This window comes from Equus quagga, chromosome 16 (assembly GCF_021613505.1).
Source record: "Equus quagga isolate Etosha38 chromosome 16, UCLA_HA_Equagga_1.0, whole genome shotgun sequence".
NCBI lineage: Eukaryota > Metazoa > Chordata > Mammalia > Perissodactyla > Equidae > Equus > Equus quagga.
In genome coordinates, this window is record NC_060282.1 from 52,219,520 (window position 1) to 52,239,933 (window position 20,414).

The window sequence follows — 20,414 nt, forward strand, 5'->3', positions numbered from 1 at the left end:
AAGAGGACATAACTATTAAGTTACTATCCCAAAGATACAAAACCAGTTCCAGAAAAGCATTCTAAGCCAAGCATCTTTACATTACATCTTCAGAAAAGATACTTGTATGATGTTTAACGAATGGAACATTATCCCACTAATAAAGTGATAGCAATATAAAATTAAAAAGTAAAAGATAGTGATTTATAATTTACTATAGACTTGCAAAGAATTTTTCTAACTTTTTCCTTCTCATTTTATACCACATTCAATTTTTCTGCATTCAATTGAGCAATTCAGGATCAATACACGTCACACATATCTATTTATCAAGTGCTTTCAAATCAAAACTATAGATATGAATACTTACTTATCAAAGCTATCACTATTTTTGATGAAGCTCTCCAGTTTTTCCTTGGCATATTCCACCACGTCTGAATGAAGCTCAATCCCATGATTTATTCCAAAAGGACCTGCAATCGTAGCAGCAGCATTTTTATAAAAACTATTAGCATGTCTTTACAGACTCTCAATTTCTGCTCATTTATGTATCACAGGAGCATTTAGAGAACTTCAAATATGCAAGTATCTCTGCTAGCCACAGATTTCAAAAGCTGAATGGAATCTATTTACGTTGCTTTAACAACAACAACAAAACAGAAAAAATAAGTCATACAGACTTCTCTCAAGGGAGCGGCTCATCTGTCGATAATATTGTCAAAGAAATAATCGTACTTCTATACGAAGTTTAAATTCTTTACCATTACATTTTCATTTATCATTTGTTAAAAATTTGGTAATTCTAAAATGCCTGAAACCATGGGCTAACATGGATATTATAGAAATATCTCACAGCACCCCACCACTACCCAGTAAATGCTCAATTCCTCAAGGGCCAAGACGACAGTCTATGCTTTTTGGAGCTCCCATTCTGGAGCAGAACGTGGCGCTCACTGTAGTGCTGATTTTACTCTTCTGTTCCAGCATACGTCACACTTCTCACTCAGTATTTTTCACACATAGCCACGGAGGAGTGACATTCCAGAAATGAGAAATAGGCTAGAGCTTTCTCAGCCCCTGATGATCTGATCTTGGGACAGCTCTTTCTCCACCCTGGTACAGGCTCACTGAGAATATGGCCAAGGAGATTCAGGTTTCTTAAGGCTACTGTGCATAACGTCATGCAAGTTCCTTTCAAACTTCTCAAGCCGAGTCAACTAGGTTTTCCACTCAACATTTCGGTTATATTTTTGTTTTACTTTGAGACTGGTCTCCTAGGAGAGTGTATGTATGTGTGTGTGTTATTTATTTTCTGCACCTTATATAATAGTACTTATTTTCTGTATCTTAGAAACTATTTAACTGTATGTGGCCCCTACTGAATTATCAGTAAAAACACTATATACTTATATATGTAACTCATGATTACCATAGATAAATTGACTAAAACTAAAATTTGCTTTTGTTTCGCTGAAGATTCACCCTGAGCTAACATCTGTGCCAATCTTTCTCTATTTTATTGTATGTGGGACACCTCCACAGTGTAGCTGGTGAGTGGAGTAGGTCTGCACCCAGGATCCGAACCCACGAACCCTGGGCCACCAAAGCAGAGTCTATGGAACTTCAACTATTCGGACACAAGGCTTGGCCTTAAAATTTCCTTTTTTCAAGAAATAAATGAAAGTGACAAAAGAAAATCTAGAGAAGCACAGCGTGACATCACTTTTTAATTTAATATTGAATCTGATTATTTTGAAAACTTGAATTTCCATAAGGAAAGAAAGAATGTTAGGAAATGCAGAATAAATTTTTCATTATTTAAAAAACTCAAATTAAACTACAATTACTTAACATTAAGTACACAGTATGGAAAATATTGTTCTATGAAGTGAATCTAATTTTCTTTTTACCCTTTTAAGGTGACCCACTGAACGTAAAACACAACAGAGACTTTTATATTTTCATTAACCCTTAAGAATCTAGTTATACTAATTAACCATTTTAATGAAAAAATAAAACTAGGGCTACAGAGATAAGAGACCAATAACAAAGGTCAATATTGCTGGAATTTGAAGTTTCCTATATGTAAGACTGAATGTATAAGCACTATATAAAGGTGTCAAGTAAAGAATCTGGAAATCAAGGTATCTATTCAATATTTCAAACTGTCTTATTTAACAGAGAGAGTTGGAACTTCCGACTTCTGGGTCAAAAGGGACTATATATAGGATGTTGGTCACTTGACACCAGAGTTTTTTTCCCTTTTCTTGCTTTCTGTTTATTGCCTAAAAGCAAATTGGCAACTTTTGGAAATAAGGTTTAAAGTTTGTTAAGAATATTTCTTAAGAATGTTTTGCACATAACTTGATTTTCACATCACTTTAACACAAGATACAATTTCTGAAAGGATTTGCTTGACAATATCATAAACACACAAGTAGAATATACTATACATTAATTTGTAGTGTAAACACCATTTGTGACTTTTTAATGGATGGAACTGTTCAATTTTAAAATAACATGGACATATATCTTTAACTATCACTAATAAACTGAATAGTAATTAACATACTAAAAACAATAAATTAAAAATAATGCATTAATAAAAGGTGGAACTTAAATAGCAATGGCACCAATATCTCATCTATTTAGAATGTGATATACAACTAGAACACAAAGTGTATGATAAAAATGTATTGATGCTGTTTATTACAACTCATATTTGACATCTGTATTAAATACAACATAAAAAAACACCACAGAAAACTAAAAAAGCATACACAGTGCTGCTTCCGAAGGAGATTAAGAGGTCTGAGGCGAAGGAGACATTTTCAGCATTACACCTTTTGTCTAAAGTGTGTCTTAACTGTATGTATGCATAACTTTTTTAATAAAAAAATAATGGGCTAGTCAAAGAGACAAAAATAACAATGAGTATAAGATTTTCAAATAAATAAAATAAATATAAAATAATTCTAGGGGTTGGCCCCGTGGCCGAGTGGTCAAATTCACGCATTCTGCTGCAACTGCCCAGGGTTTTGCTGGTTCGAATCCTGGATGCGGACAGGGCACCTCTCATCAGACCATGCTGAGGCAGTGTCCCACGTGCCACAAACAGGAGGACCCACAACTAAAATATACAACTGTGTACTGGGGGGATGTGGGGAGAAAAAAGCAGAAAGAAAAAAATAATTCTAATAGAAAGGTACAAGCTGTCAGTGGAAAAAAATGAAATGGTATGCAAAAGAAAGTGTTAACACTTTCTAACACCATCTTAAAGGTGAAGTATAAATTTGTCTTTGTATTCAGTAGATTCCAGTGTTATTTGTTATTCACCAATGTGAAGAGATTTTTCTGTGAAACAATAAAGGCTTAATTTCTATAAGATGTATTAAAAAATGAAAGTACTAACAGTTGACCAGTATCTTTAATACCTAAATATTGAAAAGAAAAGAGAGACACACAAAAGTCAAAGTTTATTAGGACAAATACGGTTATTAGAAAGAGCTAGGTATTCCATATAATATTAGAAATGATTTTTAAGGCTGGCAAAAGGCCATTTATTAAGAGCAATAACAAATATAATGAAATTCCAATATAATAAAATCTAGAGACTGCTTTACTTTCATAGTAGTTGGATATAAGCTGGCTCATTTAATATTTACCAGTTAGTCAATAATCACAGTTTACACATAAAGGTCAATAATTACTAGATTTAGGTATCAAGTGTCTACGCAATATTTACATTTCTTATTTACATCTACATTGACCCAATGTGACACCCAACACTCCCGCTTCCCCCTACTCTGAAGCACTCTGAAAGCTGTTTGAGTGTAGCGTGCAAGGCAGAAGCCTGCCTGAGGCAGACCAGGGAAATCTGAGAGCTTCACACAGCATGTGAATGAAATTCTCAGTGCCTGCAGTATTTTGGGTAAAGCTAATTTATAGAACGCATTCAGAAGAAAAAAATACTTCATAATACATATCTAGAAGAGCTCTAAGGATGAACTAATTCAATATCCATCATTTCAACTGTGGAGTCTGAGATTTAACCACTGGGTTGGTAACAAAGATAGTGGACATCAGGGCAGATGTCTTACTTTCCAATTTTGGTTCCTCCTCTTAACAGCGACATAATGTGAGACCAGTCACTGTTTGAAGTATTCCCTATCGTATAAAATGGGTCCCTGGGAAAATTCACATAAGTTATGTAAAAGTACTTCACACACTATGAAGTACAAGATAGGTACAAATCATTTGAAATTATAATGTGCCCTCTCCTTGTATACAGAAGTGGTGAGTCGTAGAACCAAAACCATAACCTATATAAGTGGTTCAGAACCCTGACTGCATATTAGAATAAGCTGGGGGGTTTTAAATTAAATTTAAAAGTAAACATAATTTAATTTGATTTAAACTGTAAATGCTTGGGTCCCACCCCAAACAGGTAGAAGGACTCCCTCAGTGTGGCCCAGGCTCTGTAGATAACCCTAAAATGCAGCTTGGGTTGAGCACAACAGCCACACTCTCCTGATTATTACAAAGCCCAGTCTAAATGATTTTTAAAATCTCTTTGGACTATCTAAATCTCTGTCCTCATTGGCAAAGTGACATCAAGAGTTAATAATTACAAATAAAAGCATTTTGGATAAAACTAAATATTTACCACAAGAGGGAGTAGGTGAGTCAGTTTCTATGAAACTAGTATAAAGCTTCTCAGTGAGAACTAAAATACACATATGTAAAAATATCTTTCAATAAGTTAACACTGACATTTTATTACTAACTTAAGTGGAAAAAAATAAGGCATCTTTGGGAAGATTTATAAGTAACTTTATAAGTATTCAGAGACAGTAACAGGTGAAAAGCAGACAACAGGTATCATCCTTTCTTTCTGTGAACACCCTGGGGTATAATGTAGAGGCATAAAGGAGTGCAAAGGTAGATACAGGGGAGAAAAAGGAATCAGCAAAAGATTAAGTAATCGTCAACTAGATAAAGAGAAACTGATCTAATGTATTGCCACTTATTAAGATACAACTACTTTCTTATGGTTTCTCCATCCTACTATATTACCTTTAAAAAGCATATTGAAGACGAATACTGTCAAATGTTTACTGAATCTTGCCATGTTAGCTTAACCATTCTGAAGCTAGCTGGATATATCTAAAACTAGAGATTTGTTCTCTGCTCGAAAAGCCTCATGAAGCAAGTCTTGGAATTTACCAGAAAGTTCCAGTTCCAATCCCTTGGTCTCCTCTCAGCTTATGGCTATGTAAGTGCTGTTTTCTTTTATTACACTTGCATCTTAGAAATATGTTTACACGAAATCTGAAAGTGTTGGTTTAAACAGTTACAGAGAACGGACCCAAGTCCATAGGTAAACTACATGTCTAAAATGTCAAAATATCAAGAACAGAAGTCACAATCAGTTTATTTACATATTTCCATCCAACGGGCTGATAATATTCAAGTCTAATATGTCCAGAGCAACTGATGACTATCAGTTCTACAGTTCCACAACTACATTGGAACACTAAAACAGAGGTTAAGTTTCTATCAAAGCAAATTCAACAAACTGAGAAAAAAAGTGCTCAACTGTTAATAGAGAATAGTTTTAAATGCTAATTTAAACAGCTTTAGATCTTGACCAAATTCTTTTTAATGCAATTATTTCCCCTGGAAGCCATTTTCATCAGCTCTTTCATTCCACTGCATATTTATTTGTGAAGTACTTGAAGATACTTTGGGGCCAGTGTGGTGATCAATTCACATAAATATTCAATATATACCCTAAACTAAATGAAGAACAGCCAATAAATCTGCACAACGCTTCTACTGCCAGTTCAGAAATGGCACACACAATTTCAGGGGTAGGGGATGTGTCTTGTGCACTGCCGTATCCTCAGCATTGGCACGCTGTCAAACATAATACTTTTTGAAAGAATGAGCAAGTATATAAATGTAGCTATGGTCCCAAATTTAAAAGATTCACAACTAAGGCCGAAGCAAATGGTATATACGCAAAGCATAAAAATGTATATTTTCATGTCTTGATTTAAAATAAAGTATACTGGCAAAAAATCTTAAGCATATGTCAAATCTATTTTACCTGATATTATCATGGTATGAAGCATTCCACAGAAGTAAATCTTACAGATAAGTAGATTCCATTCAAATTTCTTACTAATTTGAGCTGTTTGATAGAAATCTAAAATGCAACACATAGTTTCCTTTAAGTATCTAAGAAAATTCTTCTGACTTCAAGTCAACTATCATCCCTATAAAAATCATGTGAGTATCATGCAAAAATGCAGGTGTCCTCAGGGCTCTATAAAGTTATTCTTGAAGTGGGGGAGACAATTAGATAAAAATGAAGACAAGGCTGAGAAGGAAAATCATTCAAAGTATGCCTTCTGATTCTTTTGGATTTTTAAACCCTATGAATATATCACCTATTTCACAAAATATAATTTAAGAAAGAGAAGAGAGACTGATGTTCAGGTTTCTGCTTTGAGTAATGTTTGGTAGAAAACAGTAACTTTTATCAAAATGGAAAACACAGGAAGAAGAAGAAAATGTGAAATGCTTGTCTTATGTGGGATAGGGTAAGAAAGAGTAACCTGAGTTGGAGACAAGGTGAACGATTAGAATCTTGTGCACTAAAGAAATATGCAGTCAAGCACTGCAAGTTTAAATATCCGGTTTATTAGCATAGCTTGGAAGATCAAGTGTGTCCACTGGGGCTGGCCCGGTGGTACAGTGGTTAAGTTCGCACGTTCCGCTTCTCGGCGGCCCGGGGTTCGCAGGTTCGGATCTCAGGTGCAGACATGGCACCGCGTGGCACGCCATGCTGTGGTAGGCGTCCCACATATAAAGTGGAGGAAGATGGGCACCAATGTTGGCTCAGGGCCAGGTTTCCTCAGCTAAAAGAGGAGGACTGGCAGTAGTTAGCTCAGGGCTAATCTTCCTCAAAAAAAAAAAAAAAAAAAAAGAGAGAGCTCAGCCGACAGACCCTGGTGCTAGAAACCTGGGAATCTTCTACAAGTAGATGTTACCTGAAGATAGAAGAAAGATCCACCTACACTATAGGCTAACACCAAAGAAGCTTCCATAAAAGTACAGAGAAAGTGTTTATAAAGGCAATGCAAAGATATGTGAAATCCCAGGAAAGAATCTTCAAAGGCCAAAGGTGTGGGAGGGTAAATGGGCTGACCCTGCAGGAGTCACATCCAGAGAGAATGTGAAGGCAGGTTCTAGAAGGGACTAAGAACTCCAGCAGGCCAAACAGCCCTGTCAACTGTATGAGGAGAAAAACACATTCCATAAGCGCTAGCTCCTACATTGCAAGGTAGAGATTCACAAATTATTTTACACATAAGAAGACAAATTCAGAAAGCTTTAGCAATTTTCTGAAATAGACAGTCAATATTCATTATCTGTGGTAGTTTATGGTCTACAAAGTCCAGCAAACACTTAAATAGCAAATGCTGAACAACTGCCAGTAGAGGAAATCTGCAAACATATATATCTCTCTCTCTCAAATAAATTATAATCTTAAATCCTAAAAACTTATCCTGATAGTTTATTTTCTTTTAGAAAAGAGAAAATGAGCTTCAGAAGTGTTACGTGATTTGCCTGAGGCTACCTCACTAACAGGGCTGAAACGGGCCATAGAGCCAGAGCTGCTCGCACTGCACTGCCCCCTTTTATCTCCATCCTGTGACCAGCTCTGTAAGACAGTTGAAACAAGGCAGAGCTTTCCCTTGTTCCACCCCAGCTGGGAACACGCTCATACAGCGACTTGAATTGTTCACTCTCTGCACATATGCATGAATAACCTAGAGAGTCCCACAAGTATTGATCTGAGGGTTACAAATAAATTTTAGCAAGTAGGTGAATTCACAAATAATACAGATTGATTGTACTTGGTACATGGATGATCCAGGTTGGGCAGAGATAATCTCAAAAGTAAAAACTCAAGATGCGCAGAGAACCACTTAAGACTTTTCACATCACTGAGGGAATTGCCTTATACTTCTAAGAATAGTATGAGGAAATATAACCAGGAGAAATTGCTATGAAAACTTTGTAAAATGTCTAAAACCTGTACTGTTTCTTAATATTTGATATTTTTATTACTATTTGTTGCCCGTAATAATTAGCAGTAATATCCATAAACACAAAATCATCAGGGTATTGATTTTCAGAGGTAGCAGCAATAAAAGAGATGGTTGAGAGTAACGATTTCCAGATTTCCACTCCATACCAGAAGTGAGAGAGGAAAAATCCTTAAGATACAGAATAGTGGTGGTAACTAAATACAGGGTACATGGGCAGAAAAAAAGACACACAGAAGCCTAACTAGGACTAAGAAGTAACAATCTAAACAGTGAGGAGCTTTACTGATTTCAGAAAATGTGAGTAGCCTAAATAAAGGGTTCCTTTCAAAACAGACTTGCCAAAAAGCCTCTGTAATTACTAAAAAGAAAAAACAAATCTCCTCCCCCGCAAAAAAAAGATAAGATAGAGGATAAAGAGAAAACTGAGGTTTGGTTTAACACTGAAAATACAATCTACCTTAGACTAGAACCCTAGAAACCTAAAGAATGTGTTTCCTCTTACCAAAAAGAATGGGGGTGGGGGGAACACAGAAGATCACTCGGGATCTCCCTGAGTCTCTGGCCTGAAGTGAGCCAAGAGAGTTAAAAGAGGTGCTTAAGAGAGCATGAAAAAATATTTGAGAATCATATTTCCAATAAAGGGCTTATTCAAAAAATATGAAAAAAACTTACAACTCAATAAAGAGCACCAACAACTTAATTTAAAAATAGGGAAAAGTTTTAAATAGATATTTCATCAAAGATATAGGAATGACCAAAAAAGCACAGGAATAGATGCCACATGATAAACCATTAAGGATGTGCAAGTTAAAACCACAAGATACCACTTTATACCCATTAAGATGGCTATTAAAAAAAATAAGTTATCAGTGAGGGTGGAGAAACTAGAAACCCATATATTGTCGGTGGGAATATAAAATGGTACAGCCACTTTAGAAAAGAGCTTGGCAATTTCTTAAAAAGTTAAACGTAAACTTACCATACAGCCCAACAATTCCACTCCTGGGAGTCCACTCAAGTGAAATGAAAATAGATGTCTACACAAAGATTTTTACATGAAATGTTCACAGCAGCAGCATCCATAATAGCCAAAAAGTGATAACCCAAATGTCCATTAAGTTGTGAATGGACAGGGGCCAGCCTCCTGCCCAAGTGGTTGAGTTCAAAGGCTCTGCTTTGGCAGCCTGGGGTTTGCCGGTTCAGATCCTGGGTATGGACTTACACACCATTCATCAGGCCATGCTGTGGCGGCATCCCACAGAGAAGAACCAGAATGACCTACAACTAGGATATACAACTATGTACAGGGGTTTTGGGGAGAAAAAAAAAAGAGGAAGATTGGCAACAGATGGTTAGCTCAGGGCCAATCTTCCTCACCAAAAAGCATACCTTTAAAAAACAAGTTGTGAATGGACAAACAAAATGTGCTATGCCCATATAATGGAATATTATTCAACCATAAAAAGAAATGAAGTACTAATACATGCTACAGAGAGGATGAACTTTGAAAATATAATGCTAAGTGAAAAACAAATATCCAAAAGACCGTATATTGTATGATTCCATTTATATGCAATGTACAGAAAAGACCAGTCTATAGAGACAGAAAATAGGAAAGTGGTTGCCAGGGGCTAGGGTGGGGACAGAGAGTGCACACAACTGGGCATGAAGGATGTCTTTTGAGGTGGAAGTGTTCTCAAATTGGATTATGGCAATGTTCGCAAAACTGAAAATTTACTAAAATTCCCTGAATTGTACACTTAAAATGGGTGAATTTTACAGTATGCAAATTATACTTCATTAAAGGGAGGGGGGTTAAAATGAGAGATAAAACATGACTATCTGAGGTCAAAGGCAACATAAGGGTAGCTGAATAAGTGCCATTTAATGTCCTGTGGTAAAAAGAGAAAGAAAGAGTATAAAGACCAAACATGACTAATCAACTTCTTTGGACAATACAGCAATTGTAGGCATTTATATATCTTGGCAGTAAGTTTCTTGTTAAGCATGCAAGCTTGCCAATTATTTCACCTTTAGGAACTAATGTAGTGCTGAGGTACTGACATACATAGTGTTGGAATGATTCTGGCAGACCCTCCAGAGTCACTCCTATTAACTCAGTAACTAAGCAAGAGACTAAGAAAGTCATTAAGTTGGATGAACTCTGATATTATAGGTTTTGTAAGAAACCAATAATTTTTATATTATGTGTTATAACAAAATAGGAGTGAATCTCTAAGCAAAAAGGATCAGAATGGAGAAGAACCATCCCTAGCCGAACCAGAAAGATTATCAGAATAACTAGCCTTCATGGTTCTGATATTTAACTCAACTCTGGGAAGCAGAGGACTTGGGAGGCCTCTTTTCTTGTACCCTGTTTTTCAATGGGATTCCCTAGGTGTGAGAATACAGCACTGAGAGGAGCATCAATTAAGTACTAGATTCTTTGTAAAAATCCTTAGTTCTAGGAAGACTCTTAAGCGAGTGGAACAAGGATTTATCTTTATTTGAAACTAAACAAGTTGTCTAAATGACACGTTACAAGTTAGAGTGATCCATTTCTCCAGGCAGAAGGCAAAAAATTTATGAGTAACTGCTTCAAGGAATTCCTGAAGTTAAGATAAACCTAACTTCCTCTGACTGAACAACAAAAGCTCTCTCAAGGTTGTAGCCCATCCTCTACAGGTGTTTCTGGAGTGGCGGTAGAAATTCCTCAAAGGGCACCTTCCTTATCTGTATTACCAAACCACAGATCCCCTGGATCTCCCTGCCTCAGCCCAGATTCCTCCAGATTATACTGAGCATGTCCTCAGATGAAATGAGATCCACCACCTATGGTGAGCACCTGTCATCTCCATCTTGTGACCAGGAGAGAAACATGGCTGTGAGCCACGGTGTTACAGTTACTTAACACGGAGAGAAGTTCTGTTAATAAGGCCACTGTGAAGCAATGGAGCCAAATCTGATTCACCATCTCAGATAATTATAGGGAGCACGTAAGCATCTTTCTTTGGATCTTGTTCTAAGTGATTTTTATGGATGTTTTCTCCCCTCCTTGACTTAAACACTCAGGAAATACAAACTAAAAAAAGGGGGCAGAGGGAAAAAAAAGATTAAGTTTTCTCAAAAGCTAGTTAGATCCAAGATTCATTAGCTCTAATCATATTTTACAGACTTTTTCTGCCTTTCCTTCTTTAAAATTTTTTAATTTTATCTTTCTCACCAAATGAATATTTCCCATTAACAGGAGAGGAACTCTATCTTGATTTGACTGTGCAGAATCACACATAGATAAATCCTGGAATAGTGTCCAGTAACCACAGTCATAGACATAACTAAAGATCCATGATTCCCTGGAGCCTTGTAACAGGAGCAAATATTTAGTGCATTGTGGATCATTTACACAAGGGTCTATTTCCCCACACTGTCCTCTGGTATGGATTAAAAGACAATCAAGATACAATAAAGTTTGAGGTTGGCCTACAAATGCATCTGGCCACAGGAATCTAATCTTTCAGAGACTGGGACTAAGGAATGGAGTTTAAGAGGGTGATCTCATTGCTAGCAAAGTTGCTAATTATGAACCCCTCTCCCTGCTGCCAGTCCTTTGGCTAGACTGACCTCCCTCAGCAAGAGCCAGCTGATAGGGCTGGAGAAGTAGAAGAAAGGATAACAGAAGCTCTAAGGCTGGCCAGACAAGGTATGAAGGCTGGACTCCAGACTAAAGTTGCCAGAGCTGATCAAGAAATGCACTAGTTTGGGGCCGGTCCAGAGGCATAGTGGTTAAGTTCGTGCACTCCACTTTGGCAGCCTGGGGTTTGTCAGTTCAGATCCTGGGCACAGACCTACATATGGCTCATCAAGCCATGCTGTGGCAGCATCCCACATAAAGAACAGAGGAAGACTGGCAAAGATGTTAGCTCAGGCACAGTCTTCCTCAGGCAAAAAGAGGAAGATTGGCAGCAGATGTTAGCTCAAGGCAAGTCTTCCTCACCAAAAAGAAAAAAGAAAGAAAGGAACGTAGTGGTTCAAGGAAGGCGACTCCAATTTTTGAAAAGAAGCTCTGTCTACTCCCCCTACCAAGTTCCTTTGATTTCAAGACTCTCTCAAAACCCAGAGGTTCCTTTTTCAAGAAGGCTTTAGTGATAGAAGTGACAGATGTCTGGAGTTCCCGACCTGCTAAGAAATTCCTATCTCAGGACAGGTGGGAGGACCAAGTGAAACCTAAGCTGCTAAATTTCTTTCTTGGTAAAAAGTAATAATTTATTACCATTTTTGAGCAGTTATCATGTATCAGGAACTCACTCAGTTGTGAGATTAAAAAAGTACGGATAGCCAGTATGTAGGAAAGAAGAGTTTCAGGTCTAAAAATGCCTTAAAAGTCATACAATATGACCACATTATTTATTGTCCAAACTGGGACACTTTGGGAATGAAAAGGACATTATTAATACTGATGTGAGAACAGGGATAAACTAGGACTACCCCAGCACACTAGGACATAGGGTCGCCTACTAGAGTGCAGTCATTTCTCTATTTAAAATCCTTCAATGATTCTCCATCACCTTAGAGTGAATTTTAAACCACAGTCTCATCCCTAGAACTTGGGCACATACCTCAAGTACAGCATACATCACATGGAGGAGAACTATTCATTTTCTACGTCTCTCCACCCCCATCAGTCTGTGAACTCAAGGACAAAGGTCCATGTTACAGGCTTTAATGCTCTACCTTAACGCTTGTCACACAGCAGCACTCAGTAAATACTAAGTGGCTTAGCAAAATCCATGGTTGTTCATCCTTCATCCAACATCATGTCTTACAGCAGATTTTCCTCCATCCATGCTTTTGCCACCTACATTCCATACTTCGCTGTCACTTCCTGACTATGTGACTTTAGGCAAGTTACTGAACCTCTCTGTACCTCAGTTTACTCACCTATATACACGGGAATCATAATAGTATATACTTCAGAGGATTCTTAGGAACATTAAGTGAGTTACTATATGTAAACTGCTTTAAACAATGCCAAGCCCTCATAGTAAGCACCCAGTAAATATTTGTTCCTTTTGATAACTGCTGTATACTCACACCAGAAATAATGCCTGCCACAAAAGACACTCAACAAGTATGCCGAAAGCTTCCTGACACATACTTCCCTCTTCTGTCTTTGTCTCCAAACCCTTGCTTTGCCCCACCAGTGCTACATCCTCTATATCCCACATACTCCTGTATTTCTAACAAAAACCTGGCACTGTTCCCTTTAAATGAGACACCAATAACTATCAAACTCTCTATGCCAGCAGTCAGGACACTTTACCTGAAATACAGTACATGATACTCCTGAGATTCCTGCCTACCAGCTGCTCAATTTTAAATAAAGACAATGATTAGGGGTTGGAAAACAGTTCTAAAAGCTTAAGTCTGGGATTGAATGCCGAAGCTAACTATCAGGGTCAGGGCTGAGAATAAGAAAAGATTACTACTACCTTCTGTTTCCACAATTGTAAGGAAGATAACCACTTTGAGTATATACATTCAAACACAGACTGTACACAAAGTTACAAACCCTGTACATCATAAACAGTAGTACAAACTCAGCTTACTTTTTAAAATAGAATTTTACAAAAAAAAATTACCTAAAATTAAGCCCACCATTGTACTTAAATATCCGGTTCCACTTCCCAGGTTAAGAAAAGACAATCCTGGTTGAAGTTTCAATGCTTCCATAACTTCAGAATAAATGCAAGGTGCTGACAAGTGTATGTTCCCATGCTTCCAGGCTAAATCTTTGTAAGCATTGTCTCGGTAACCTTCCAAATAGTAATCTCCGCGATCAATCGCTCTGAAGGCTTGCTCCACTCTTTCAGTGCGGATATACTGAGCTTCTTTTAAGTTATCAATTAAGTCATCATTATCTTCCCCAGCACTCACAGCTCCTCCCATGATAGTATTCAAATCAAATCATAAACTTTAAAATGTATTACAATTAGCAGAAATGGCTTCCAATAATGTAGTTTGGTTTGTTTTCCTTTTAATATTGCACTTGATTTCCAAAAATAAATTAATCCTGAAAGGGAAGAATAAAAATAAACAGGTTTAAATTAATGCTCAAAAGGAAAGTAACTCCAGTTTATTAAATATCTAACAGTCATTATAACTAACTACCATTTCTCAAGGACATATTCTGCTCCAAACATAATGTTAAGCTCCTTAAATGTATTATTTTATTTATTCTTATGACAATCACAAAAGGTAGCTTAAGCATGATCTCATCTGTACAAATGGGAAATCGGGGACACAGAAAAGTTAAGTCACCTCATACTGTGAGGGCCAACATGTTAGCTACTAGTCACACGCGGCTACCTAGACTTAAATTAATTAAAATAAAATACAATATAAAATTCAGTCATACTAGCCACATTTCAAGTGCTTAATAGCTACATGTGGCCAATAGCTGTCATACTGGACAGTGCTGTCTAGAAAGTGACACTGCTGGGACACAGTCCCAGGTCTTTCAGACTCCAGACAACATGCCATTTAGTCATTAAGCCATGTGGTTGTCTTTAGAGTATGGTAAGCCTAGTTTAATATGCATAAATTACCTGATTGATGTAAAATCCACTAACAATTCCTAAATGTACCACATAAACTCAAAATGTTAACACAAAGCATAATACATTACCCAAGTAATGAATACAAAATGTAAAAAAGAAAAACAGACTCATATGTTTAAAATGTGCGTGTGTGTACACACACACACACACACACACACACACACACGTATGTATATATTAAGACTGTTTTGCCTGGTAAGCCTTGTGATAAATAAAGAGACGACAAATTTTATTAGCAACTTTAATAGTTTAAGCACTAGAACATATGTTATACACACAAACAATGAACTTCTTTAACAAATCAAACTCAGCATCTTTGGAAACCTAAGTTCAACTTGATAAACCAAGAATTTCAATACATAATACTGAATACAGAATTTAAGCTTTATTCAACTACAGTTAATAAGTAAATTCACATATCAATTAATTTCTGAATTAACAAATCAGGAGAACAAGAAAGCGAGAAATGAAATACCCAGAGCCAAAAACAAGAGTTATGACCGCGAACTCTGGCAAGGCTGCACCCTCAGTCTTGACTTTAGAGAAGAAAAGCAACTGGGGCCTCAAGCTTCCTCAGGGTCCTCAGACCCCTGGCACTGTATCGAGCTGCTCCAGCACTACTGGGGCAGCTTCCTCACCAGAGCCTGTCCCGCTGTCTGCGTGTGTCCCCTTTTGTCTTTTCCTATGATCTCCTTAAACTCCCAGAGTAGAGGAAATACTGTGAAGCCATCACACTCCTATTTAACTTATTCAAACTCACTTATACAAACCTTGCTGGCTCCAATGCCCCCCAGAACCCCAAAAAGAAATAATTTAAAAAGTACAAGGGCTTATAGCACCATTCTTCTGAATGAGTGTATTTGGAGATGTCAATCTGCTGTTTCTTCAACAGTTCTTAGTTTTAGCATCCTTTTATAGCTCAAGAATCTTGACTTGCTGAGTGTACTTCCAGCATTTAAAGATTTTTTTTTAAGGACATGGCCTCTAAACACAGGTTACCTTTTCTACCTGATACTCAAAGAGTGAATGTCTTCCCAAGATGAAAGAAAAAGTGGCTACATTAGATTGGGAGTCTCCAATGTGGCACCTGCCTGAGGACTTTATGAGTAATTCTGATTATGCACAAACATTTAACAAATGGCTCCTACTGGAAACGCCATAATTTACTAGTATGAAAAATTCTGTTTGGTTCTAGGGCTAAATAGGAACCCGACCCTTTCTCAGGTCCTTCTGAACTCTATCCTGTCGAAAGTAAACATGGCAAAACAAACAAACATATGTTGATTTTACCTCACAGATCACACTGCTGGTAAGAAAGGCAAGAGGAACCCTGCAAACAAGAACTACTAACATTCAGACAGACACTGTATTAAATATTATCTGTATATCATCTCATTAAAGATTACAATATGCCTATGAGGAAGGCATTCACATGCCCACTTTCAAGTGAGAAACCATCCTGTAAAGGGATGGAGTATCATAATGCATGTATCTGTTGCTACAGAAGCCCAGACGAACCCCAAGAGTGCACTGGATCCAGGGATCAAGGAAAGCTTTCCTAAAGGCATGAATTGTGTAATACAGTTAAACGAGTAAGGGAATTGTAAGCTGAGGAAACAGCTGGTATTAAAGCAAGGGAGCAGATGATACTTTTGAGAAATTGCATGCAGTTGGGTACTTTTCAGCACCATGAGACCTTTATTCTGTAGGCCAGTCATTTTTTTCTTTAGCCTGGACCCTTCTGAGAGTCTGATGATATTAATAGTCCCTCTCTCTACTTAAAAATGAACAAATCAGAAGTTTTGCATATAATTTCAGAAGGCTCTTGAGTTCCTAGAGACCCATGAGTCCACTCTAACTTAAGAACACCTACTAGAGGCAACAGAGTCAGTCACAGATACTAACAAGGGAGCGATAAATACATTTCCATTTTAGAAAATGCAGTGTAATCTGTGTTTCAGATCTACTGAAAGAGACCCAAGAGCAGGTCCGGAAAAAACATCACCTGGTCAACAAGCAGCACTGCAAAACTGTGAAACCAGATTTCCCAGACTCCTTTCTCTCTGGTCTGAGAGGAAAGAGACAGATCTGAAAAGAACGCTGTAAAGGTATTCAGGAAGGAGGTGGTCAGGAAATCGGTTTCCTGGAATAGGAGGGACAATCTGCTACAAAGCATGTTTCTATAACACAAACTAGGCCACACATTTAGTAAATAGGGTAATGATATGGAGATAATAAGGAAGCTGAGTGGTTCAGAATACATGTTCAAGTTTTGAAGAGACAGGAGGGTACAAGTTTCCACATATTAAAGAGATACCTTAGCAGTTTATGAAGATTTTAAGCAAAACACTGAAAATGCAGAGTACCTTCCCATAAGGCAGTAAGATGCTGGTATAGTGTCTTCAAGTGATCTGGGGAAGCTGTGAATACAGATGAAAAAAGGCTAAGAACTGTTTTCTGAATTAAAACAACAGACTAACGAAGGCTATAACCAGATTCAGATTTTTTAAATTTTTATAAAAATGACATTCATATGCAAACAAAAAGGTAACCATAAGCAAATTGTTTTCCAGGGCTTAAATCTCAAAGGAGGAAGATGAATCCTAGGGTTTAAGGCTATGAAGGACTGACTGACTATGATGGTAGGTGCGAATCCCAGTAGAGATTTAGCTACGCTAGAAATTTTATTAGGATTGCTACTGTTTTTGTGGTAAACTTGCTACACAGTTGCATAAGTTTTGAGCGGTATGCCTCAAGGCTATTTTTCCCACAAGCCCTGGTGTATTGCAAACATTAGGTGTTTTCAGATGTTATAGTAGAAAAACTCAGTACTTGACTTCTCAGATCCTTGAAAGGATCTCAGAGACCTTGGGGACCCCAAACCACATCTGGAGAACAGCTAGCATAAACAATTACAAAATGAGATGAGTAGAGCCATTGAACAGCTATACAAAGGTGTTATGGGGCAGCTGGTCCAGACATGGTGGGGGTGGGGGTGGGGGTGGGGATGGAAGGACGGGAAGGTTTTCCTAGAGAAGATGAAGCCTTGGTAAGCACAGAAGGCAGAAGGAAGGAAAGATGTTCAGGGATGTAGAAAAGACAAGGAAACAATACAAGAAGGCACTGCAAAGAGAGTTTGTAGTGAGAGCTGAAGCACAGGGATAGAATGTAGTGCTTCCAGAGGCTAGAAGAAAAAGAGGAGCCAGGTAAGCTCTCAGGCCACGCACACACTGATATTGGACCTCCTCCTGCAGACAACGGGAGCCAGAGAAGGCTTTTAGAGAGTGAGATGCATACTGTAAAACTAATTTAAAAAACCAAAACTACAAAAAAAAGGGAATATAATCACAATACATTATTTGGTCTGCAAGGTGACAATAGTGAAAACACAATTCCTGATTTAATTTGAATAGTCTTTTAACCACAATGGGAGGATGAGATGAAAGACGTAAAAGAGGGTATGGAAGTTAACATGTCATCTATGATAACAGAAAGTAAATGCTGTCTAAAATTAATGAATAAAAAAGAGCAGTGGAAGCATCCTAGCTAGCAATGTGGAGGTAACTTCCCTACGAAATAGACAAATTCATTAAGTTTCTTCTGGAGTGTGAGCCCTCAGTGGAAATGAGTGAAGCCAAGAACTGCTACACTTTGTCTTCAAAGCTTCTGGTATCACTTGACTTTTCTAAACTGTGTATAAGCATTATTTGAACAAAACTGGCAAATAAAGGTAAAAATATATATATTTTTCTCTATATATATTTAGACCAGATGAAGTACAATAAAGACACACGGTGAATAATTTCCTAAGGAATAAAATACGTTTAACAAAAAATAGAGCAGAAAACTCAAGGAACAAAAAAGAGATCATAATACAAATAATTTACACTAAAGAGCTTCAAAGGTATGTCATTTTACCATATAAACTGTTCTGAGAAACAGGGTAGAAAATGAATTATTATAAATTACATTTTTAAAATATTCACTGATTTGATTATAAAAGTAATATGTGCATTTGTAGAAAAGTGAAAAAGTAAAAATTATTCATAATCCCAACATTCAAAGAGCCACTGTTATTATTTACTAAGCATCTATATGCTTGTTTTTTAACACAATATTGGTATTATACTGTATATATTATTTCAGACTTTCATTTATTACGTCTTAAGGATTTCTTCATGCCATCAAAAATTCTTCCAAAATCCAGAGGTGTGATGTGCCATCACATGGATGCACCGGGATTTAACCAGTCCCCTAACTAGTGGACAATGAGATTTTGAACTGATTATAATCAATGTACATGTGAAGAGTTTTGCAAGTTAATATGTGCAGTGAATATTTGGATAATTCAACAATAGTTCCCTAACTTGAAATACACTTCATTTTTTATGAAAGTAAAGCAAATAGTATTTAAAAAGCCATCACAGCATTAGGTCATAGAATGCGTCTGCCATTTGTTAATTCTGAAATAACTCCACCTCAATCATAGAAAAGTGCTAAATACAAGTCAAGAGACCAAGGGCCTTGGTCCCATGATAACTTCGCTGTATGGCTCTGGGCAACTCTCTAGAACATTATTTCCTCATCTGTGAAATGAAGAAGCTAAATTCTATGATTCCTAAGGTTTTCCAGAGCTCTAATTTCCCTGCTATTTCAGCATCAGTCAATCCTGCATTTGAATATAGCTGAGTTTTAGTTATCTAGGAATGGCTGTCCATGCCTCATCATTTCTGTTAATTTGATCACAATTTTTTCTACCCAACTCTTGCCATTTTCTCTAATATAGAAAAGAAAAAAAAATTTTAGGAGTGTTCAAGTCCTGCATTAAACAACAAAAGCAAAATAAAGAATCTGAGAAAAAGAAGAAAAGGTAAAGGCAGAACAAGAAAACTGTCAGAATAGAATAAAAGACTAACAGTGTAACGGGTTGTGTCTTAAACAGTTTGAGAGGAAAGTCATCATATTTACTCATAGAACACAATTTCACTCCTTGGCATTTCCTCTCTAGTATGTGTGTTTGGAGTCAGGGTGGGTGGTGGGGAACAAACGGCATATTCACACAAGCTCACCTGAAATGATCTGCTAAGTGTTCCAAAAGTTGCTTGCTATTCTTTCAAAATTAGATGTGTGACCTTAATGCATTTGGTTTAGGGGAAGAACTACTGAATGACCAGTTCAATACTATGGTGTCTTTCAGGCAGCTTAGGGATGTTTTATGGAAGGTTAAAGACAAGTGAAAGGATGTGGGAAGCAAACAGATGGCAGACAGATGTCACAGAGTGGGAGGAGAACAGAATGAATACTAACTCACTTTCCTCCCCTCCTAGCAACCAGTAGCAAGCAGCCAATTGCTCCTTGCTGCTCCTTTCTTTGCAAAGGTGAGGACAAAACTCAACCAGCTTTGAGAGGAAGGAGACTAAGGATCCAAAGGAGGACACACTATTTGAGGGCATTAACAAAGGATCTTTCTTCCTCAAGCCCTCAAGGATCTTGTCATGGGAGTCATAGACCAAGGCTGTTTTCAACGTGGAGGCAACTACAAAGGGAAAAAGTTTTTCCCAATGATGACAAATAGCTATGATGAAATATAAATACAGAATTATGAAAGAAAGAAAAAGAAAGAATAGGCTAAGCTAAGGTTCATTACTCACATGCCAAAAGCTGCCAAGAACATCTAATTAACTCTACAACCAAT

At 37.2% G+C, this 20,414-nt stretch overlaps 1 protein-coding gene across 1 annotated transcript in view; it reads right to left on the minus strand.

The window, feature by feature from the left end:
- Positions 1-20,414, minus strand: part of PCMTD1 (protein-L-isoaspartate (D-aspartate) O-methyltransferase domain containing 1) — a 67,473-nt gene that overhangs the window by 25,572 nt on the left and 21,487 nt on the right. Inside the window, exons 2-3 of the mRNA XM_046641580.1 lie at positions 13,742-14,172; positions 350-452 (exon numbers count right to left, since the gene is read on the minus strand). Coding sequence (XP_046497536.1) covers positions 350-452; positions 13,742-14,048 — 410 coding nt within the window. The 5' untranslated portion in view covers positions 14,049-14,172. The remainder of the gene's footprint in view (positions 1-349; positions 453-13,741; positions 14,173-20,414) is intronic.